At 35.9% G+C, this 24,484-nt stretch overlaps 1 protein-coding gene across 9 annotated transcripts in view; it reads left to right on the top strand.

Annotated features, from left to right (window-relative positions):
• Positions 1–24,484, top strand: part of TASP1 (taspase 1) — a 371,502-nt gene that overhangs the window by 22,650 nt on the left and 324,368 nt on the right. For all 9 annotated transcript variants that reach the window (XR_009497636.1, XM_059897552.1, XM_059897550.1 and 6 more), the window contains one exon: positions 21,100–21,220. Coding sequence is in view for 8 of the 9 variants with exons in the window: in XM_059897552.1 (XP_059753535.1) it covers positions 21,100–21,220 (121 nt within the window). In the remaining variant the exon portion in view is untranslated. The remainder of the gene's footprint in view (positions 1–21,099; positions 21,221–24,484) is intronic.

Here is a 24,484-nt window from a genome sequence, read left to right as displayed (position 1 = left end):
CTTTTTCTCTTGTAGCTCATGTGGAAAAGACAATTTCAGGTACCCTTTGTGCTAACCTCCTCTTGGACATCGTAAAGAATCCAACTAAAACAAAGTTTAAAACTATTTCAGATGTGCAGGTCTATGGAAGCCAATATTTTATATTAGAGATTTATGTTATGTTTGACAAGTAACTCTTTGTACTGCAATTCTGTGGCTTTCAATTAAAAAAAAAACCCATGAAAATAAACTGCTGTGATGTGATTTTTCTGCTTAATTTTGCTATGTCTTTATTTGCAAATTAGGCAGATTAATAATGGAAAGGAAGTGAATACAGGTAGGCAGTGCTTTTTTTTTTTTAATTGCAAGCATTAGTTTGGAGAGTTTTTTTTTAAATTTTATTTATTTATTTATTTATTTATTTATTTATTTATTTATTTATGACTGTGTTGGGTCTTCGTTTCTGTGCGAGGGCTTTCTCCATTTGCGGCAAGCAGGGGCCACTCTTCATCGCGGTGCGCGGGCCTCTCACTATCTTGGCCTCTCTTGTTGCGGAGCACAGGCTCCAGACACGCAGGCTCAGTAATTGTGGCTCACGGGCCTAGTTGCTCCGCGGCACGTGGGATCTTCCCAGACCAGGGCTCGAACCCGTGTCCACTGCATTGGCAGGCAGATTCTCAACCACTGCGCCACCAGGGAAGCCCGGCAGTGCTTTTTCATTAAAATACTTTTAATAATAAATTAGAGAAGAAACGTGGTTCTGTTTTTTGACAGAATATTGCATGCCAGATCAACAGATGCTCTAATGAACAAAAGCAATATTTAATGCATTTATTCTAACATTTCTATTCAATAGAAGAGCTTGGACACTTCAAGAAGATCATTAAAAAGTCTTAGTTCCTAATACATGTGCTGTTGTGTGTTAGTTTTTTTTTTTTTAATATAAAGTATGTTTTTTTGTGTGTAATTGATCAGTTAAAAAAATGAACTGTCACAGATACTAAAACTGGGTATTCAACATACTATATTTGACTCAACTGTTCACAGAGTGTGATGCAAACAAATGTTCTCTCAACTTACATCCAGCATGGCTAAAATATTACTTTAACACATGTTAAAAGTAGAGCACTGTAACTATTTGGCTAGATACAATTCCGGGCTGTCTGAATTGAGTAATTTCCTCAGGCATTCCAACTTTGATCAACCACAGCACGAACTTTTAGCATGTCTGTAAAGCAGCCAGTGCATCTATAAATATGTCCTGAGGTAGAGAGAAAAGAGAGAATGCCAAAAAAGAAAGAATACTTTCTGTCGTTAAGGAGCAGTTACAGAATGAAAATGGAAAGTTTTTTGTTTCCCTAGGAACTCTTTTTAGATGATTGAGCCTCTGATGTCTAAGTATACCCTGTGCTTCTGTATTAATGAATGAAAGATACTTCATTTGGGCCTAGTAGAAATGTTTTCTGGCGAACTCCGCTGAAACGTACTGGTGAGAGTTCGTTTATTCTTAAACTTTCCAGTCTTTATTAATATAGTATTCATTGGCTAAAAACCTAAGCATAAAGAATAGCATGTATCTCAGTAAATCATGTCTTAATTGTTTATAGCTAGTATTTGGGTGAAAATATTCTTATATGATCCTGTTTTAGAGAATAACTCTAAGAACAGGCAGCGCCACTGCAGAAGTAATCTCTTTGCTTTCACCATATGGAGGAAAATAGGTTTTTCTGGGTTTTATCTTCAGTGACCTGGAAAGGAATCTGCAAATATCTACTGGTTTCTGTACACAAACTAGGATAATTTATAATGGTAAATTGCCCTCTTGGACACAGCATGCTTATATCACATGGATGTAACTTCCTTGGAGATATTTTAAGGTGTAGTAAACAACTGTTTGCAAACTGGGTGTTAAGTTGGATAATTTGGCTTGCTTCTTTCTGACCTTGTTTTCTGTAGTCCTAGGATAACAGGTACCATGACCTCCAATTAGCTCCAGTTGTGAAAATTCTGCTTTTTAGGTCAACATTGTACAGAACATCAGGAGGAATCCATCATCTTGTAATTTCTATGTTGCAGATCTCTTCTTATTGTCCACAGTGTTCCATTAGTCAGTCATGGAAAACACGGTTAATCAGTTAAGTAAAATTTACCAATAGTGAAAAAATTTTATTGTAGTTTCATACTCTTTTCATTGAGTGTTTTTTCAGAACTAGACAAAGGGTAGTATAGTTCGTAGATTTACACCCTTTAAGCACATTCCCTGTATCCCACAAGAGGTGCAGAGAAGTGGTGGACAGGCAAGTTGGGGAGGAAGATGGAAAGGCAAGGCCTGGGTGAGCTAATGTGACTTTCAGAGGCGGGGACTTGAACGGATTGCTAAGTTGGTTTACCTTGTTGCTGTTTCTTTGTTTACCCAAAATTTCTGAATGCCATAATTTCTTCAAAATTGAATACTTCTTTAATTTCATGAGCCTACTGCTTTGAATTTAAAATCACTAAAGTTCACGCTGAGAACGTGAGAGCCAACTTTTACAAAAACTATGTGATATTTGGTATCCAGTTTATAGATAGGTTCTCAGTATCCGTTAATTATTTTACCTGATTATCTCTTTGTCATTTTTTTTTTTGGTGTTACTCAACATTGATATTCCCCTCCCCCCCATGTAACTATATAAATTTTGTGTGTGTTTGGGTGTTTTTGGTTTGTTTCTTTTGCTCCGAATTACTAGCTCCAAAGAGAATACTGTGTTTTTTCTCATCATTTTGACATGGCAATTCACCATTGTATAAAGTTGTAGATGAAGTTGTCTATACTAATGGTGATCAAGGTAGTCTTGAGAAAAATAACATGATATTTCATCATTCTTCTTGTGGATTCTGGGTAGAAAGCTTGTCTGACTCATTTTGGAGAAGCAAAAAAGTATTATAAATTCCAATTGTCATAATCAGAAGATACGTGGCATTTCTGACCACTAACCTGACTCTCAGTTAAGTGTGTTGACACAGGGTAGTTAGTCTACAACACAGATTAAATGGCTTGCTTCTGTATTTATCATTCTTCTTGTTTAAGTAGTAAGAAGTACAAATATTCAATATTTTCAGTATTCAACAGGGCATGAGAATGAAATCATTATCTGTTGTTGAGACTGGCATTTGTGTCAAAGAGCTGCTTTGCCTGAAATCTGTATTATGTGGAAAACTGAAGACTTACCAAAGCTGAGAGTTTGTATCTGGAGAAGCATGAGACCTTATTAACCTTTACAAAGTGAGGTTGCAGAAGAGACAGTTTACAGATGTGTGTTGATTGGTCCATAGACAAGTTCTTAAAAATTGGAATTTGTTGCCAACATTTAAAATCAGGAGACTCATAAAAACCTGGATTTCTAACTTCTTTTGAAAAAAAGTGAGATCTGGTCACATGGAACATGCATTCTCTGAGGGTTGCAGTCTGCCAGGGCTGAGCGACAGCTGCCCCTTTTGAGTATAGGAAGCTGTGTAACTAAAACTATTTTTCAGCTCAAGGTACAGATGAAAATAAGGCTTGGACAGATATGCCAACTTTTGTGTTGTTGGAAGGCCTGAGAAAATGAACTGATGATTTAATTGGCCTCAGTTTTTTGCTCTAGAGTTTGCAAATTGTTGCAACAGGGATTTCTACCAAAAGTAAGAATAAGACTGGAATGAGCTTTGATTTGATTTTTTAAAATTGGAATTGGACTAAGGTATTAACTTATTATTTTGAAAATGAATTTCAAATCAGACTAAAGACTTTTCAAAAAATTTCCCACTGAAGTAATTTGAACCAGAACCAAGGTATATCACTCCAAAGAGTTTGAGCTGGAGCAGAAGCAGATCAAAATACTCTGTGACCTGGCTAAGCATGAACTAAATTGTTCCTTTATTTACTTCTAGTTCCAGAAGTAAAATATTATTTTCAGTGATTGTAGTGAAGAATGTACCAGAAATGACCATAAGTACAAGCATGTTGCACTGATTTCTGAACCTTGTCTTGCTAACCTCCTAAAGGATATTTAGCTTCCAACATCATTTGTCTTATCTTGATTCCATTAATTCTTGATGGAAAACATACTAAGAAAAATCATTCATTTATGCATAATATTTGTGGCTGCATCTGTGATGATTTCCTGGAAACTTTTGTATATCCTTTTACCACTGACTCACATTTTATTAATCTTTTTTCCGATTCATCTCATTTTTCTCCAGTGAAAGTTGAATCCTGCTTCCCAGAGTGGTTAGCCTTTGTAGACTCTCATGACTCACTTGTGCTTTCTTACTCTCCACCTCCTCTGTGCTGTTGCTCACAGATGCCTTTACAAGCCTCCTCAAGGTAGGGTTCAAGGAGAAAGTGAAGTTAAGCAGCTTGTGGAGTTCATGTAGATTGGAGTTTCTCAAGGAGAGGTCCATGGTCCAGCTGAATCAGAATCACTTGAGGTAGCTTGTTCAAAAAAAAAACAAAAACAAAATTGAAGAGTCCCTGCCTTCACCCCACATGACCTAGGTCAGAATCTTTGGGGACAGGAGTCTGGAAATTTTCATTTTTCTGATATTTTAAAAAAAACTTTTAGTTTTGAAATAATTGTAGATTCACAGCAGTTGCAAGAAATAGTACAGAGAGATCCCTTGGGTCCTCTACCCAACACTGATAAGCTTTTAAAAAAAAATTTGCCATTAATCTTTTTTTTTAAAAAAATTATTTATTTATTTATTTATGGCTGTGCTGGGTCTTTGTTTCTATGTGAGGGCTTTCTCTAGTTGTGGCGAGCGGGGGCCACTCTTCATCACGGTGCGCGGGCCTCTCACTATCGCAGCCTCTCTTGTTGCGGAGCACAGACTCCAGACGCGCAGGCTCAGTAGTTGTGGCTCACAGGCCTAGTTGCTCCGCGGCATGTGGGATCCTCCCACACCAGGGCTGGAACCCATGTCCCCTGCATTGGCAGGCAGATTCTCAACCACTGCGCCACCAGGGAAGCCCCGCCATTAATCTTTTATTTAAAAAAGGGGCAGCTCCTTGAATTTTTTGGAGTGAACCAGCACCCAGATTAGGAAACAACATTTGCAGCCCTCCAGAAGGCCCCTTCTGCCCCTTCCAGTCACTCCAGGGTAAAGCCTGTTCTGAAATGGAATCATGCAGTACGTATTCTTTTGTGTCTGCCTTTTTTTGTTTAATTCATAGAATGCAAAAGGTGAAATTCAAAGAACAGTAAATTAGTAATTTTAAAGTAAATAATTCAGTGGCATTTAAACATTCATAATATCGTGCCACCACCACCTCTGTCTTGTTTCAAAACATTTTTCACTCCCCAAAGGGAAGCCTGTACCCACTAAGCAGTTGCTCTGTATTCCCTCCTCCCCAAATCCCTGGCAACCACCAATCTGCTTTCTGTCTCTCTGGATTTACCTATTCTGTATATTTCATATAAATGGAATCATACAACATGTGACTTTGTGTGTCTTCTTTCACTTAGCATAATATTTTCAAGGTTCTTCCACATTGTAGCATGTATCAGTGCTTCATTCATTTTTGTGGAATATTATTCAACACTATTCATTTATATACCACAATTTGTTTATCCATTCATCCATTGATGGACACTTGGGTGGTTTCCATTCTTTTGCTGTGAATAGTGTTTGCTATGAATAGTGAACAGTGTTTCTGTGAACATTCCTGTACAAGTGTTTGTTTATCAAGTTACTGGGTCATATGCTAATTCTTTTTTTTTTTTTTTGGTATGTATTTTATTTATTTATTTATTTTTTGAATTTTATTTTATTTTTAATACAGCAGGTTCTTATTAGTTATCTATTTTATACATATTAGTGTATATATGTCAATCCCAATCTCCCAATTCATCCCACCACCACCAACCCCCTCCCTGCCCCACTTTCCCCCCTTGGTGTCCATACGTTTGTTCTCTACATCTGTGTCTCTATTTCTGCCTTGCAAACCGGTTCATCTGTACCATTTTTCTAGCTTCCACATATATACATTAATACACAATATTTGTTTTCCTCTTTCTGACTTAATTCACTCTGTATGACAGTCTCTAGGTCCATCCACGTCTCTACAAATGACCCAATTTTGTTCCTTTTTATGGCTGAGTAATATTCCATTATGTATATGTACCACATCTTCTTTATCCATTTGTCTGTCGATGGGCATTTAGGGTGCTTCCATGACCTGGCTATTGTAAATAGTGCTGCAATGAACATTGGGGTGCATGTGTCTTTTTAATTATGGTTTTCTCTGGGTATATGCCCAGTAGTGGGATCGCTGAGTCATATGGTAATTTTATTTTTAGTTTTTTAAGGAACCTCCATACTGTTCTCCATAGTGGCTCTATCGATTTACATTTCCACCAACAGTGCAAGAGGGTTGCCTTTTCTCCACACCCTCTCCAGCATTTGTTGTTTGTAGATTTTTTGATGATGGCCATTCTGACTGGTGTGAGGTGATACCTCTTTGTAGTTTTGATTTGCATTTCTCTAATGATTAATGATGTTGAGCATCCTTTCATGTATTTACTGGCAATCTGTATATCTTCTTTGGAGGAAATGTCTATTTAGATCCTCTGCCCATTTTTTGATTGGGCTTTTTTTTTTTTTAATATTGAGCTGCATGAGCTGTTTATATATTTTGGAGATTAATCCTTTGCCTGTTGATTCGTTTGCAAATATTTTCTCCCATTCTGAGCATTATCTTTTCTTCTTGTTTATAGTTTCCTTTGCTGTGCAAAAAGCTTTTAAGTTTCATTAGGTTCCATTTGTTTATCTTTGTTTTTATTTCCATTTCTCTAGGAGGTGGGTCCAAAAAGATCTTGCTGTGATTTATGTCAGAGTGTTCTTCCTGTGTTTTCCTCTAAGAGTTTTATAGTGCCCGGTCTTACATTTAGGTCTCTAATCCATTTTGAGTTTAATTTTGTGTATGGTGTTAGGGAGTATTCTAATTTCATTCTTTTATAAGTAGCTGTCCAGTTTTCCCAGCACCACTTATCGAAGAGACTGTCTTTTCTCCATTGTATATCCTCACCTCCTTTGTCATAGATTAGTTGACCATAGGTGTGTGGGTTTATCTCTGGGCTTTCTATCCTGTTCCATTGATCTATATTTCTGTTTTTGTGCCAGTACCATATTGTCTTGATTACTGTAGCTTTATAGTATAGTCTGAAGTCAGGGAGTCTGATTCCTCCAGTTCGATTTTTTTCCCTGAAGATTGCTCTGGCTGTTCGGGGTCTTTTGTGTCTCCATACAAATTTTAAGATTCTTTGTTCTAGTTCTGTAAAAAAATGCCATTGGTAATTTGATAGGGATTGCATTGAATCTGTAGATTGCTTTGGGTAGTATAGTCATTTTCACAATATTTATTCTTCCAATCCAAGAACATGGTATATCTCTCCATCTGTTTGTGTCATCTTTGATTTCTTTCATCAGTGTCTTATAGTTTTCTGAGTACAGGTCTTTTGTCTCCCTAGGTAGGTTTATTCCTAGGTATTTTATTTTTTTTGTTACAGTGGTGAATGGGATTGTTTCCTTAATTTCTCTTTCTGATCTTTTGTTGTTAGTGTATAGGAATGCAAGAGACTTCTGTTCATTAATTTTGTATCCTGCAACTTTACCAAATTCATTGATTAGCTCTAGTAGTTTTCTGGTGGCATCTTTAGGATTCTCTATGTATAGTATTGTGTCATCTGCAAACAGTGACAGTTTTACTTCTTCTTTTCCAATTTGTATTCCTTTTATTTCCTTTTCTTCTCTGATTGCTGTGGCTAGGACTTCCAAAACTATGCTGAATAATAGTGGTGAGAGTGGACATCCTTGTCTCGTTCCTGATCTTAGAGGAAAGATTTCAGTTTTTCACCATTGAGAATGATGTTTCCTGTGGGTTTGTCGTATATGGCCTTTGTTATGTTGAGGTAGGTTCCCTCCATGCCCACTTTCTGGAGAGTTTTTATCATAAATGGGTGTTGAATTTTGTCAAAAGCTTTTTCTGCATCTATTGATGTGATCATATTTGTTTTTTTTTTTAAACATCTTTATTGGAGTGTAATTGCTTTACAATGGTGTGTTAGTTTCTGGTTTATAACAAAGTGAATCAGTTATACATATACATATGTCCCCATATCTCTTCCCTTTTGCATCATATGGTTTTTGTTCTTTTATTCTTGCATCCCTGGGATAAATCCCACTTGATCATGGTGTATGATCCTTTTAATGTATTGTTGGATTCTGTTTGCTAGTATTTTGTTGAGGATTTTTGCATCTATATTCATCATTGATATTGGTCTGTAATTTTCTTTTTTTGTAGTATCTTTGTCTTGTTTCGGTATCAGGGTGATGGTGGCCTCATAGAATGAGTTTGGGAGTGTTCCTTCCTCTGCAGTTTTTTGGAAGAGTTTGAGAAGACTGGGTGTTAGCTCTTCTCTAAATGTTTTATAGAATTCACCTGTGAAGCCATCTGGTCCTGGGCTTTTGTTTGTTGGAAGATTTTTAATCACAGTTTCAATTTCAGTGCTTGTGATTGGTCTGTTTATATTTTCTATTTCTTCCTGGTTCAGTCTTGGAAGGTTATACCTTTCTAAGAATTTGTCCATTTCTTCCAGGTTGTCCATTTTATTGCCATAGAATTGCTTGTAGTAGTCTCTTATTATGCTTTGTATTTCTGTGGTGTCCATTGTAACTTCGTTTTCATGTCTAATTTTATTGATTTGAGTCCTCTCCCTCTTTTTCTTGATGAGTCTGGCTAAAGGTTTATCAGTTTTGTTTATCTTCTCAAAGAACCAGCTTTTAGTTTTATTGATCTTTTCTATTGTTTTCTTTGTTTCTGTTTCATTTATTTTTGCTCTGATCTTTATGGTTTCTTTCCTTCTACTAACTTTGGGTTTTGTTTGTTCTTCTTTTTCTAGTTCCTTTAGGTTTAAGTTTAGATTGTTTATTTGAGATTTTTCTTGTTTCTTGAGGTAGGATTGTATTGCTATAAACTTCCCTCTTAGAACTGCTTTTGCTGCATCCCATAGGTTTTGGATCATTGTTTTTTCATTGCATTTGTCTCTAGGTATGTTTTGATTTCCTCTTTGATTTCTTCAGTGTTCTCTTGGTTATTTAGTAACGTATTGTTTAGCCTCTATGTGTTTGTGTGTTTTACGTTTTTTTCCCCTGTAATTGATTTCTAATCTCATAGCATTGTGGTCGGAAAAGATGCTCGATATTATTTCAATTTTCTTAAATTTACCGAGGCTTGATTTGTGACCCTAGATGTGATCTGTCCTGGAGAATGTTCCATGTGCACTTGAGAAGAAGATGTAATCTGCTGTTTTTGGATGGAATGTCCTATAAATATCAATTAAATCTATCTGGTGTATTCTGTCATTTAAAGCTTGTGTTTCCATATTAATTTGCTGTCTGGATGATGTGTCCATTGGTGTAAGTGAGGGGTTAAAGTCCCCCACTATTGTGTTACTATCAATTTCCTCTTTTATAGCTGTTAGCATTTGCCTTATGTATCGAGGTGCTCCTATGTTGGGTGCATATATATTTACAATTGTTATATCTTCTTCTTGGATTGATCCCTTGATCATTATGTAGTGTCCTTCCTTGTCTCTTGTAACAGTGTTTGTTTTAAAGTTTATTTTATCTGATATGAGTATTGCTACTCCAGCTTTCTTTTGATTTCTCTTTGCATGGAATATCTTTTTGCATCCCCTCACTTTCAGTCTGTATGTGTCCCTAGGTCTGAAGTGGTCTCTTGTAGACAGCATATATATGGGTCTTGTTTTTGTATCCATTCAGCAAGCCTGTGTCTTTTGGTTGGAGCCTTTAATCCATTCACATTTAAGGTAATTATTGATATGTATGTTCCTATTACCATTTGCTTAATTGTTTTGGGTTTGTTTTTGTGGGTCCTTTTCTTTTCTTGTCTTTCCCACTTAGAGAAATTCCTTTAGTGTTGGTTGTAGAGCTGGTTTGGTGGTGCTGAATTCTCTTAGCTTTTGCTTGTCTGTAAAGCTTTTGATTTCTCCATTGAATCTGAATGAGATCCTTGCTGGGTAGAGTAATCTTGGTTGTATGTTCTTCCCTTTCATCACTTTAAATATGTCAGGCCTCTCCCTTCTGGTTTGTAGAGTTTCTGCTGAGAAATCAGCTGTTAACCTTATGGGAGTTCCCTTGTATATTATTTGTCATTTTTCCCTTGTAGCTTTTAATTATTTTTCTTTGTCTTCAATTTTTGTCAGTTTGATTACTATGTATTTCAGCATGTTTCTCCTTGGGTTTATCCTGCCTGGGACTCTCTGCACTTCCTGGACTTGGGTGGCTATTTCCTTTCCCATGTTAGGGAAGTTTTTGACTATAATCTCTTCAAATATTTTCTCGGGTCCATTCTCTCTCTCTTCTCCTTCTGGGACCTCTATAATGTGAATGTTGGTGCATTTAATGTTGTCCCAGAGGTCTCTTATGTTGTCTTCATTTCTTTTCATTCTTTTTTCTTTGTTCTGTTCTGTGGCAGTGAATTCCACCATTCTGTCTTCCAGGTCACTTATCTGTTCTGCCTCAGTTATTCTGCTATTGATTCCTTCTACTGTATTTTTCATTTCAGTTATTGTATTGTTCATCTCTGTTGGTGTATTGTTTAATTCTTCTAGGTGTTTGTTCTTTAATTCTTCTATGTCTTTGTTAAACATTTGTTGCGTATTCTCGATCTTTGCCTCCATTCTTTTTCTGAGGTCCTGGATCATCTTCACTATCATTATTCTGAATTTTTTTTCTGGAAGGTTGCCTATCTCCACTTCATTTAGTTGTTTTTCTGGCATTTTATCTGTTCCTTTATCTAGTACATAATCCTCTGCCTTTTCATTTTGTCTGTCTTTCTGTGAATGTGTTTTTTGTTCCACAGGGTGCAGGACTGTAGTTCTTCTTGCTTCTGCTGTCTGCCCTCTGGTGGATGAGGCTATCTAAGAGGCTTGTACAAGCTTCCTGATGGGAGGGACTGGTGATGAGTAAGGCTGGGTATTGCTCTGGTGGGCAGAGCTCAGTAAAACTTTAATCCACTTGTCTGCTGATGGGTGGGGCTGAGTTCCCTCCCTGTTGGTTTTTTGCCCTGAGGCAATCCAGCACTGGAGCCTAGAGGCTCTTTGGTGGGGCTAATGGCAGACTCCGGGAGCACTGCTTATGCCAAGGAGTACTTCCCAGAACTTCTGCTGCCAGTGTCCTTGTCCCTGCGGTGAGCCACAGCCACCCGCCCCTCTGCAGGAGACACTCCAACACTAGCAAGTAGGTCTGGTTTAGTCTCCTATGGGGTCACTGCTCCTTCTCCCTGGGTCCTGATGTGCACCCTACTTTGTGTGTGCCCTCCAAGAGTGGAGTCTCTGTTTCCCCCAGTCCTGTTGAAGTCCTGCAATCAAATCCCACTAGCCTTCAAAGTCTGATTCTCTGGGAATACCCCTCCCTTTGCTGGACCCCCAGGTTGGGAAGCCTTATGTGGGGCTCAGAACCTTCACTCCAGTGGGTGGACCTCTGTGGTATAATTGTTCTCCAGGTTGTGAGTCACCCACCCAGCAGTTGTGGGATTTGATTTTATTGTGATTGCGCCCCTCCTACCATCTCATTGTGACTTCTCCTTTGGCTTTGTATGTGGGGTGTCTTTTTTGGTGAGTTCCAGTGTCTTCCTGTCAATGATTGTTCAGCAGTTAGTTGTGATTCCATTGCTCTTGCAATAGGGAATGAACGCATGTCCTTCTGCTCCGCCATCTTGAGCCCATCTGTCCCATGTGCTAATTCTGTGTTTAACTTTTTTTGAAATCAGCAAACTGTTTCCACAACAGCTGAACCATTTTACACTACCAACAGTACTGTACAAGTGTTACAATTTCTCCATGTTCTTGCTGGCACTTGCTATTTTTTGTTTTTGTGATTATAACCATCCTCATGGGTACGAAGTGGTACCTCATTGTGACTATGATTTTTATTTCTCTGTGAATAATGATGTTGAACATCTTTTTACGTGTTTGCTGACTATTTGTATTCTTCTTCAGATAAAAATATCTGTTGACGTCTATTAAAGTCCTTTGCTCATTTTATAACTGGGTTTCTTTTTGGTTGTTGTTATTGAAAGTTATAGGAGTTCTTCATATATTCTTGATGCTATACTACTATTGCATTTCTCTGTCAGTCTGAAATTACATCAAATTAACACTTAAAAGGGAAAATATATTGTAACTACCCCTGTGGTTTTTTGGTCTCCCCCTTATAGCCCTCTTGCCATGCCCAGTACTTCCTATTTCCTGTCCTGTTTTGTTTTTCTTCATCATATTTACTGCTATCTAATATGCCATCTAATTTATTTAATTTCTTATTGTCTGTCTCCCTTGGCTAGAATTCTGGCTCCATGTGGGCAATGATATTTTTCTGTTTTGTTCATTTCAGTATCCCCATGGGTTAGGTCAAGGATTAATAAACCATAGCCTGAAAGCCAAATCTGGACTGTTTCCTGCTTTGAATGGCCTGCAAACTAAGAATGGTTTTGCCTTTTTTAAATGGTTGAAAAAAACTCCAAAGAAGAATAGTATTTCATGACAACAAAAAATTATATGAAATTCAAATTTCAGTGTTTATGATGGAGTTTCATTGGAACACAGCCATGCTCATTCATTTGTGTATTTTCTCTGGCTGCTTTTCATGCTACAGAGGCAGAGTTTAGTAGTTGTAGACTTGTCTGTGTGGCCAAGCCTGAACTATATAACATATCTGGCTCTTTACAGAAAGATTTGCCTGGCACATAGATGAACAATAATTTTTTGTTGGATGAATGAAAGAATGAATCTTAGCCTATACCACCACAGAGGAATCTAAATTGGAAATCTTTCAGCAATCCAGTCTTGATAATTTGAGCTTAATTGGCTGCTTAATAAAAATATCCTCAATGATTGTTTGGTAACACATTTTCATTGGCTTCTATTCATCCTGTAAATAATGAGAATTGATGATGAAATACCAGGGGGTTTGTAATTGTTAGGATAGTGTCAGGTAGGATAGGTTTATTGTGCAAGTTTTACTAGTGTTAGTTTGAAAAAGACTATAACAACATGGAGTATACATCCTGTTTTTATTCTATTTAAAAATGATTCAAGAAATTGTTTCAAAAGCTGTTCCTTTTTTTTTTTCTCATCAGCTTTAGATTAATAAAACTACCTGCTTATTAATGAAGGCAGTAATAAAAATAATTTTGATATCTTAGCATACTTAATTTTGAGTAAGAAAGTGTATTATCATGTAATTTCATTCTACTGTTGAATTTGCCCTTGATTAACAAGGTATGAATACTAACATATTAGTAATTTCCTGTAAATGTCTAACTTCTCCTTAAAGGAAGATTGGAAATTGGACAAACATAAATCATTTTATATAAAAATGATTTTACAATGTGCCAGTCCAGTTTTTGTACAACATTTGAAAACTAAATTGTTTGCATCTGTAAGCGCTGTTAATAGAGGTCTCATAATAGATCCCCAGAGGTACAGTATACCCCATAGCCTTGCAAACAGTTCTTATTTTATGCTTTCAGCAAAGGACATTAAATGGGTAATACAGGTTGTGGTTTAGAGTGAAAGAGTAATGCTTTGCAGATCTTTGCTTTGGCTCAGTGTTTCCAAATTTCATTAATAAGAAAGGGTTTCCATGTCATGGTGGGTGTGTAGCTCTTGATTCGCCTCTTGGCTTTCCTGCCCTCTCTTTGCTGGGTTAAGCAAAGTGATCTTGCTTTTTAAAGCTTTGTCTCCTTTGAAAGTTATAAGTAAACTTAAAAAATATTTTGCTTTTAAAATGTTATCTTTTAGAAACTGAAAATTCTGTTGCCTGAATTTATTTCATTTCTCTTGTTTCAACTGTGAAAAGATTGGATTCTTAACACTCTATTACATTTTTTCTGGCATTTCTTTATAGCAGTAACCTGTAGGAATCAGTAGGTATCAGCTTGCTTAAGGGCTTATAGTTCACAGTGATCAGTCATTCTATTTATATCTGTTTGTAATTAACTCCTATTCATTCTGCAAATATTTATTGAGTACCTACTGTGTACCAAGCATTACTTTAGACATTGGGATACAACACCTAAAAAGACAAATTATTGTACTTACAGGGCTTACATTCTATGGGGAGAATTAGACAATTACATATAATGTCAAGTAGTAAAAAGTACCATAAGGAAGAATAAGATAGTAAGAGAAAAAATCATTGGGGAAGGTTGGGGAAATGCTAAGTCAGTATGGGGAGGACTGACCTGCCCAGAGATGTCACATGAACAAGATGGGGGAGAAAGCCGTGCAAACAAAGGTGTCGGGGAAGGGAGTCTTGGATTTGAAGGGAGAGTCTCTTCTTACCCCATTTTATTCTTCTTTCTAGTACTTACCATCATGGGACATCAGCTATTTATACATGCAGACATACGTGTATGCGTATGTTTCTATACACACACACACACACACACACACACACACGCAGTCTTTATTTACTGACTCTTTCCCCTACTATAATTGCTCACTAAGCTCAGCATGTCAAAATGTAAAAGCCCTCAGGTGGGAGTGTTCCTCTTGTGCAAGAATTACAAGGAGGCGTGTGGCTGGTGCATAGTAAGGGAGAGGAAGAGAGGGGCCAGATCACTAGGGCCTTGTAAACCTTGGAAAGTAAGACTTTATATTTTATTCTAAAGTATGACAGGAAACCATTGCAGGTTTTTGAACAGGGGAGTAAACAGGATTTTAAAAGGATCGCTGGCTACTGATTGGATATAATGATTGCTAGTTGTACAAAATGATTCAGCTCAGAAAATCAACAACAAATGACCATGTAAAAAGCTTATGTACATTATAAGGAGAAAGTTAGTATATGGGGTGGTCAGTTTATACTGAGTGATAAGTACAATTTTTTTTCAGTTTTATTGAAATATAATTTATATACAACAAAATGCACCAATTTTAAGTGTACAGTTTGATGAGTTTTGACAAATGTAACTACCAATGTAACTACCAATACAATCTTGACATATAACATTTCCGTCACCCCCAAAATTCTCTCATAATGCCTGTCTGCAGTGGATCCCCTCCTCTCAGCCACCCCTGGCAACTACTATCTGCTTTTTTCATAATTTGGCCTTTTCTAGAATTTGGTATAAATAGAATCATACATTATGTGGCCTTTTGTGAGTGGCTTCTTTCACTTAGCATAATGCTTTTGAGATTCATCCATATTGTTGGGTGAATTAGGAATTTGTTCCTTTTATTGCTGAATAGTATTTCATTGTATTGATACATCACAATTTGTTCATCCATTTACCAGTCGATGAGCATTTGTGTTGTTTCCCGCTTTTGGCTGTTCTGATTAAAGCTGATATGAACATTTTCATTCAAGTCTTTATGTGGACATATGCTTTCATTTTTCTTGGATAAATAGTTAGGAGTAGAATTGCTGGATCTATGGTAAGTGTATGCTTAACTTTAAAGAAACTGCCAAACTATTTGCTATTTTTATTCTTACTAGCAGTGTATGAGGGTTACAGTTGCTCTACTTTCTTGTCAAAACTCACTATTGTTGGCCTTTTAAATTTAACCATTTTAGTGGTATCTCGTGGTTTCAATTCGCATTCCCTAATGACTAATGATATTATGCATCTTTTCATGTATTATTTGCAATCTGTTCATGAAATTGTTTGCCCATTAAAAACTTTGGATTGTCTTACTGAGTTGTATGATTTTTTTATATATACTGGATACAAGTCCTTTACCTTTATGTTTTGTAAAACTTTTCTCCCAGGCTGTGGCTTGAATTTTTAAAATAAAATTTTAATTTTAGAACAGTTTTAGTTTTACAGAAAAATTGAGAAGCTAGTACAGAGAATTCCAGTACACCCAGTACCTCATCTTCCCCATCTTCCCTATTAGCATCTACATTAGTATGGTACATGTTTCACGGTTAATGAACCTGTATTAACACATTATTATTACCTAAAGTCCATACTTTATTCAGATTTTAGTTTTACCTAAAGAAATAGTTTAGTTTTTTTTTTTTTAAAGTTTTTAATGTTTTTTTTTTTTTTTTTTAAATTTTATTTATTTATTTATTTATGGCTGTGTTGGGTCTTCGTTTCTGTGCAAGGGCTTTCTCTAGTTGCGGCAAGTGGGGGCCACTCTTCATCGCGGTGCGCGGGCCTCTCACTATCGCGGCCTCTCTTGTTGCGGAGCACAGGCTCCAGACGCACAGGCTCAGCAATTGTGGCTCACGGGCTTAGTCGCTCCGTGGCATGTGGGATCTTCCCAGACCAGGGCTCGAACCCGTGTCCCCTGCATTGGCAGGCAGATTCCCAACCACTGCGCCACCAGGGAAGCCCCGAAATAGTTTAGTTTTAATGTGAAAATCTTTTTTTGTTCCAAAGTGTTTTTCACCTTAGATTATATTTTTCATCTCTAGAAGTTTGATTAATTTATTTTTTCATAGCTTCTTTTTCTTATCTTCATGTTTTCCTATACCTACTTGAACATATAGAGTATGTTTGTGAAAGCTAGTTTAACATTGTTAGTTAACATTAGAATTGTTTGCTAGTTCTATCATCTGTCATTTATAGGTCTGTTTTAGTGTGGTAATTTCTTCTGGTTATGAGGCATAGTTTTCTGCTTTTTTGCATGCTGGTCATCTTTGGTTTTTTTTAAACACTGCATTTTACATCTTTGGGAGTTGGATATTGTATTATTTCTTCAAATATTGTAGGACTTTGTTCTGGGACACTGTTGTGTAAATCATTTTGATCCTTTTGAGCCTTCCTTAAAACCTTGTTAGTGCGAGTCTAAAGTAGCCTTCTTTCTAGGGCTGATTTGGCCCAACTCTAGACGTTACCTGAGACTTTTCCTGATGTCCTCACTCTGGCTGATGGGAACATGACTTATTCTCTCCTCTGTGTGAGCTCCAGGGATTGCTCAGCTTACTCTTTTCCAGAGGTTCTTTCTTTGGCCTTGGTAGCTTCCTCACAAGTGTATGTAGGCTAATACTCATTTAAAGTCTCAGGGTCCTACAGGCCTCTGGCATTCTCTCTGTGTAGCTCTCTCCTCTTTGCACCCTGTGCTGCATATTCTAGCCTTCCTGGACTCCGTGAACTCATAACTTTGTCTTCTCAACTCTGGAAGAATGTTGGCTCTTTTTTGGGTTCCTCTTCCCTGTGCTGTGGTCTGAAAAGTATCTCTAGGAATTAAGTGGAGGCACCTGATTTGTGTCTGTTTTTCTCAGGATCACAGTCCTGTGCTGGCTATTGAATGAAGTCTGTCTGTTTCATGTATTTTGTCTGATTTTCTAGTTAGGAGGACAAATAAGATCCCTATTATGCCTTCATAGTCAGAAGCAGAAGTTCAGTAGACACACTTTTGAACTTATAAGTGTATTTTGAAGTAGGAGAAGTATTTTTGAAAAAAAATAGCTTCTAAGATATCCTTTAATTTTCTTATATCCCTTTTTCTTAGGTTTTTAAAAAAATTTTTATTTATTATTTATTTATTATTTATTTTTGGCTGTGTTGGGTCTTCGTTGCTGTGCAAGGGCTTTCTCTAGTTGCAGCAAGCGGGGGCCACTCTTCATCATGATGCGCGGGCCTCTCACTATTGCGGCCTCTCTTGTTGCGGAGCACAGGCTCCAGACACGCAGGCTCAGTAGTTGTGGCTCACGGGCCTAGTTGCTCCACGGCATGTGGGATCTTCCCAGACCAGGGCTCGAACCCGTCTCCCCTGCATTGGCAGGCAGATTCTCAACCACTGCGCCACCAGGGAAGCCCTCTTAGGTATTTTTGAAATGTCAAATTTAAACATCGGGCAAGAGTCATTTTTAGAATAATTTAGTTCACTTTGTGATTTCTAACTGTGTATTAGATTGAAATTAATTTTGGAGAGCTTATTTGCTGATATATCCCATTTTAAAGATTGTTGAAATGGTATATATACTGTTATGATCTTGTACATATATTTTGGGAATTACTAAATATGAATGCTTTAAATTTTTCTCACATTTCAGTTCCTTTCTCACATACTTTGAAAGATATATGTGATTAGGCGCAAGGGAGGTTATGTAGAGTAAAAAAAAAAAAACCCTTGTAATATGGTGGTAATTTACTTGTGCTTACTTGTACAATCTCTCTATTCAGTGTCATAGAGGCTTCTGACCTGGGTCTTTATATGTTTGGATATATGGGTTCAGGCTTTTGAGCACGAACCACCCACTCTTGCTTGGCCCTGCAGTAAACCTTTCTCTGCTGCTCCCCCAATATACATACATACATACATACATACATATATATACATATATATATATATATGAAATAATTCAGGGCAAGGATTCAGTCTTTATCTGTTCTAAATCATAGTCCTTCTTTAGTTGTGATCTCTTTCCCAAGATTTAGTTGTGAATTGATTTAAGTGGAATATTCACTTGGAAGGCCTTATTCAAACTCGTTACACTTAATTACGCACTTTCTTTCCTTCATCTTATAAAATGCCCCGTTTTTATTAATGGTTTTATTTATCTCTCAAGTTTGGAAGTTCTGGTCCTTTTCTCTCTCTTTCTATTTCCTTTTGCCTGCTGCTGTCATTTCATATCAAGTGGTTAATGTTTCAAGCCTGCATTGTAAAATAGCCTCCAGTTTGGTCTCTCTGATTTCAGTTTCCTCCCCTTCCTTTTCATATATCAATAATATGTGAATGTCAGTTTATGTTTCCTTGGCCAATATACTCATCTTGACTTTTTCTTCTACAGAAAGCTTGAATGGCTTCTCATTATTTTCCCAATCAAGTCCAGATTCTGATGAGTGGCATGGAGCAATCTCCATATTTGGCTCCAGCCAACCATGTTTCCTAAATGTGTCTTCTGTGACTCTGACACTTTACGGCTGCCTACGTGTTGCTCCCTGCATATCCATCAAGTGGAATTTTCTAGCCCCCTGAACAGTCTTTGGTTTTGTTTTACATCCTTCAGGAAGTCTGCTATTAACTTCTTCATCTCATTCTGGGCCATTTCCTTTTGAATCCTCAAAGTACTTATTGTTTGTATCACTCACTTTCTATTTAATTATACAACCCTTTTGTTGTTTTCCAGTCTGTGATCTTACTTCTAAAATTCTTTGGACAATTAGATTTTCTAACTGCATTAGAACAAAAGCCCTGGTCTCAAATACCTGACCCCTTTGCTCAAGTTATAGGTACACATTAGGGAGATCTTAATGTTGTGGTCTGTTTTCCTTGGATCCAGGAAACTGGGGACATTTGTAGATAATTTTGGGCATTTGGTGATCTTTAGGTTGGTAAAAAATTGCCCTGGTTTACTAGATAATATTGGTCTTAGCTTAGAACATAGTTAATTTTTCTGTATTGACTATGATTTCTGACTCAGATATTCTCTTGCGTTTGGATATCTCGTTGTCCCAGCACCATTTATGGAAAAGACTATACTTTCTTTTTTCTTTTTTTTTTAATACTGTAACTGAAACTTTATTGTATATATATTTTCACTTACTAAATTGCTGAACCCAGTAAAGTAGTATTTGTTTTCTGCTTTTTTAAAAAAATTAATTTTTATTGGAGTATAGTTGATTTACAATGTTGTGTTAGTTTCTGCTGTACAGCAAAGTCAATCAGTTATACATATACATATATCTACTCTTTTTTAGATTCTTTTCCCATATAGGTCATTACAGAATATTGAGTAGAGTTCCTTTTGCTATACAGTAGGTTCTTATAAGTTATCCTTTCTTTATTGAATCGTTTTGGCATCCCTGATGAATTGACCATAAGTGTAAGGCTTATTTCTGGACAGTTCTATTGCATTGATCTACATGTCTGTCGTTAGCTATATGTCCATATCACACTGTCTTGATTAATTTGTAGTAAGTTATAAAACCTAGAAGTGTGAGCCTTCAATTTTTAAAAGAAAAAAAGTGTTTTTCTTTTAAAAATTGTTTTGAGTATTCTTAGTTCCTTGCATTTCCATATGAATTGTAAGATTAGTTTGTCAATTTCTGCAAAAAACAGCAGCTAGGATTTGATAAGGGATTGTGTTGAATCAGACCAATTTGGGGAGTATTGCCATCTTAAAGATATTAAGTCTTCTGTTCTATGTACATTGATGTCCTTCCATTGATTTAGGTCTTTAATTTTTTTAAAACATATTTTATAGTTTTTACTGTACACCTCTTATACTGCTTTTGTTAAATTTATTCCTATTTTATTCTTTTTGATGTTATTGTAAATTGAATTGTTTTCTTAATTTCATTTTCAGGTTTTTCATTACTAAGGTATAGAAATATAACTGATTTTTGCATATTGAGCTTCTATCTTGCAATCCTTTTGAACTTTTTTATTAGTTCTAATAGTTTTTTAGTGGAGTTTTTAGGATTTTTTGTATACAAGATCATGTCATCTTCCAATAGAGGTAATTTTACTTTTTCCTTTCTAATCTAGATGCTCTTTGTTTTTCTTTCTTGCCTAATTGTCCTGTTCAGAATATCCACTATAATGCTGAAAAGAAGTGGTGAGAGTGAACATTGCTGTGTTGTTTCTGATCTTAGGGGAAAGGGTCTTTCACCATTAATTATGATGTTAGCTCTGGACTCTTGTAGATGCCCTTTATCATGTTAAGGAAGTTCCCTTCTATTTCTAGTTTTTGAGTGTTTTTCTCATGAAAGGGTATTGGATTTTGTCAAATACTTTTTCTCTATTAATATGATCATGTTTTAAAAATTTGTTTTATTCTTTATTTTATTAACATGGTGTATTACAATGAGTTTCAGATATTAAACCAGACTTGCTTTCCTGGAATCCCTCTTGTTCATGGTGTATAATCCTTTCATATTTTGCTGCATTTGCTTTCCTTGAGGATTTTCGTGTCAATATTCACAAGGTATATTGGCCTGTAGTTTTCTTTCCTTATGATATCTTTGCTTTGTTTTGGAATCAGGGTTGTACTGGTATCATACAATGAGTTGGGAAGTGTTCTTTCCCTTTCTAGTTTTTGGAAGAGTTTATGAAGTGTTGACATTAATTCTTCTCTACGACTAATGGTATTTTAATGTTTGTTTTTATCTTTTAGGATTCTCCTTTTACAAATGCAGGAATGGGATCTAATCTAAATCTCTTGGGTGAAATTGAGTGTGATGCCAGCATAATGGATGGAAAATCCCTGAATTTTGGAGCTGTTGGAGCACTGAGTGGTATGTGAACATTATAACACATTATCTCTATTCTTAGAAAAAAACTGACTATTACCATTTTATTCCTCCTAAAGACTTAGCTCAGTTGTTTTCGTCATTCTTACTTGGAATAGTGTTGAAAACAAACATTGTTTTCTTTTACGGAATTTAAAACAGAAAATCTTACCTACAGATAGAAAGAAAACAGTGAAATAGCTTATGTCCAAGTCTTTGGTTAGAGTTTGATCATTCTCCTCCATCTCCTCAAGAGATTACAGACATGTAAAATGGGAGTTAGCATATTCTATTAATTTTGCAATTATTTGAATACACAAATAATATATTTTTATTGTTAAAAAATTCAAATGATATAAATAAAATTTACCTTTGATCTTCCAAATCTTTCCTTCCAAAACTCTCCTTAGGAGGTTTAACCAGTAACATAATGTGCATTTATCCATATTTATATGTAAGAGAAACATAGTTTTGCACATATTTTTAAAAAATCAATGTACATATTATTTTGAAACTTTCTTTTTTTCTTTAAATAGGATGTCTTGGAGATTTTTTCCACATCAGTACATATAAGATATAAATGTTTTGCAGTTTACTTATTAAAACAAAATATACATGAAGGGCACAGATTTTTAAAAAAAATATTTTATTGGAGTATAGTTGATTTACAATGTTTTGTTAGTTTCTGCTGTACAGCAAAGTCAATCAGTTATACATATACATATATTCACTCTTTTTTAGATTCTTTTCCCATATAGGTCATTACAGAATATTGAGTAGAGCTCCTTTTGCTGTACAGTAGGTCCTTATTGGTTATCTATTTTATATATAATATTGTGTATATGTCAATCCCAGTATCCCAGTTTATCCCTCCTCCCCTTCCCCCTGGTAACCATACGTTTGTTTTCTACATCTGTGACTATATTTCTCTTTTATAAATAAGTTCATTTGTACCATTTTTTAGATTCCACATATAAGCGATTTTAAGTATAAAACTTCATTAATTTCTAGATGTATATAGCCATGTAAACCACCACCAAATCAAGACATAAAACATTTCCATGTCAAAATATAGAACATTTCCAAACTCCCAGAAGGGTTCTTTATGCTCTTCCTAGTTTATACCTCTTGTACTCCCCTCCTACCCGCTCTCCCTTGTCCATTAATTCTGACTTTAGGCACCATAGATTAATTTGCCTGTTCTTCAAATTCCTATGAATGGAATCGTACACCTCTGTGTCTGGTTTCTTTTGCTTAATGTTATGCCTGTGAGATTGATTTATGATTTGTGTCATAGTAGCTTTTTCTTTTGTGTTAGTAGCATTTTATTGCATGAATATAAAATAACTTATTCTCTTGGTGGATATTTAAATAATTTCTAGTTTTTGACTGTTACGAATAAAACTCCAGTGCATATTTCTGTGCATGTCTTTTGGTAGACATATGTACTTATTAATATTTCCCTTGAGTATAAACCTAGGATTTGGAATGGTAAGTTTAGGTGCATATGTACTTTGCTTTAGAAGATACTGTCAGACAGTTCTAGAAAGTAGTTGTTAACAATCTATACTCCCACAATGTATGAGCATTTCAGTTACTCTGCATCCTTGGCAATGTTTGATATTGATATTCTTTTTAAAATTTAGTCATTTTGATATGTGTGTAGTGGTATTATTGTTTTAATTTGAGTTTCTCTGGTGACTAATGATATTGAGAACCTTCTCATATGCTTATTGGCCATTTAGATGTCCTTGTTGTGCAGTGTGTTCAAGTCTTTTGCATACTTTTTATTGGATTATTTTTTTTATTGATTTGTTGGAGTACCTTATATATTTTTCATACAGATCCTTTGTCAGATACATGTATTGTGAATATCTGCTCCCAGTCTGTCGCTCACTCTTCTAATGAAGTTTAAGTTATCAACCTTTAATGTTATGGTTAATTTTTATTGTATTTTGTTTAAGAAATCTTTGCCTACCCAAAGTTTTGAAGGTAGCTTCCACTGTTTTCTTTTAGTAGTTCTATTGTTTTTAACCCTTCACATTTAGCTTTCTTATCAAGCTCAGATTCATTTTAGTGAAGTAGGAACTGAAATTAATTTTTTTCCCTCTTATGGATATCCAAATGGCTCATTGCCATTGTCAATAGAAAGGACAGTTCTTTCCTCATAGAATTGTGTTGGCAAATCAGGTGACTGTATGTGTAATGATTTGTTTCTATACCTTCTATTCCATTAATCTGTCTATTGCCAGTCCCACACTGTCTTGATTTCTGTAGCTTTATATTGTATTTTGATAATTTGATAGTGTAAGACTTCCAACTTCCTTTTTCTTTTTTTTTTTTTCCTTAACAGTTGTATTGGCTATTCTTTTTTTTTTTTTTTTTTTAATAAATTTATTTTTGGCTGTGTTGGGTCTGAGCTTTCTTTAGTTGCAACGAGTGGGGGCTACTCTTTGTTGTGATGCATGGGCTTCTCATTGCAGTGGCTTCTCTTGTTGCAGAGTACAGGCTCTAGGCGTGCAGGCTTCAGTAGTTGTGGCACATGGGCTCAGTAGTTGTGGCTCGTGGGCTCTAGAGCACAGGCTCAGTAGTTGTGGCGCATGGGCTTAGCTGCTCCGCGGCATGTGGGATGTTCCTGGACCAGGGCTCGAACCCATGTCCCCCACATTGGCAGGCGGATTCTTAACCACTGTGCCACCAGGGAAGCCCCTGTATTGGCTATTCTAAGTTTATGGCATTTTCATAAAATTTTTAGAATCAACTTGTCAATGTCCATAATAAAACCCTGCTGAGATTTTGACTGGTATTGCATTGAATGTATAAAACCATATGTGGACAACTGACATCTTAACAATATTGCATATTCCTGTTCATGAACATGAAATATGTACATTTGTATAAATATTATTCATTTCTTTCTCAGCAGTGTTTTATGGTTTTTAGTATAGATGTCTTATACACCCTTTTTATTAGATTTATTCTAGATACTAAGTTTTTTTGATGGCTATTGTAAATATATATTTTAAAAATCCATATCCAGTTATTTCTGTATTTAGAAATACAGTTGAATTTGTGTATTGGACTTATATTCAGTGGCCTTGATGACTTCACTTATTAATTCAGGCAATTAGAAAAATAGATTCTCTTGTAATTTCTGTATACGCAGTCACATCATCTTTGAATCATGGCAGTTTTTTTTTTCCTTTCTAATATTAAAAAATTTTTTTTTCTTGCATTATTGTGCTGGCTCTGACACTTGGTACAATATTA

Source organism: Balaenoptera ricei, chromosome 15 (assembly GCF_028023285.1).
Source record: "Balaenoptera ricei isolate mBalRic1 chromosome 15, mBalRic1.hap2, whole genome shotgun sequence".
Taxonomy (NCBI): Eukaryota; Metazoa; Chordata; class Mammalia; order Artiodactyla; family Balaenopteridae; genus Balaenoptera; species Balaenoptera ricei.
This window is presented reverse-complemented; position numbering and strand designations above follow the sequence as displayed.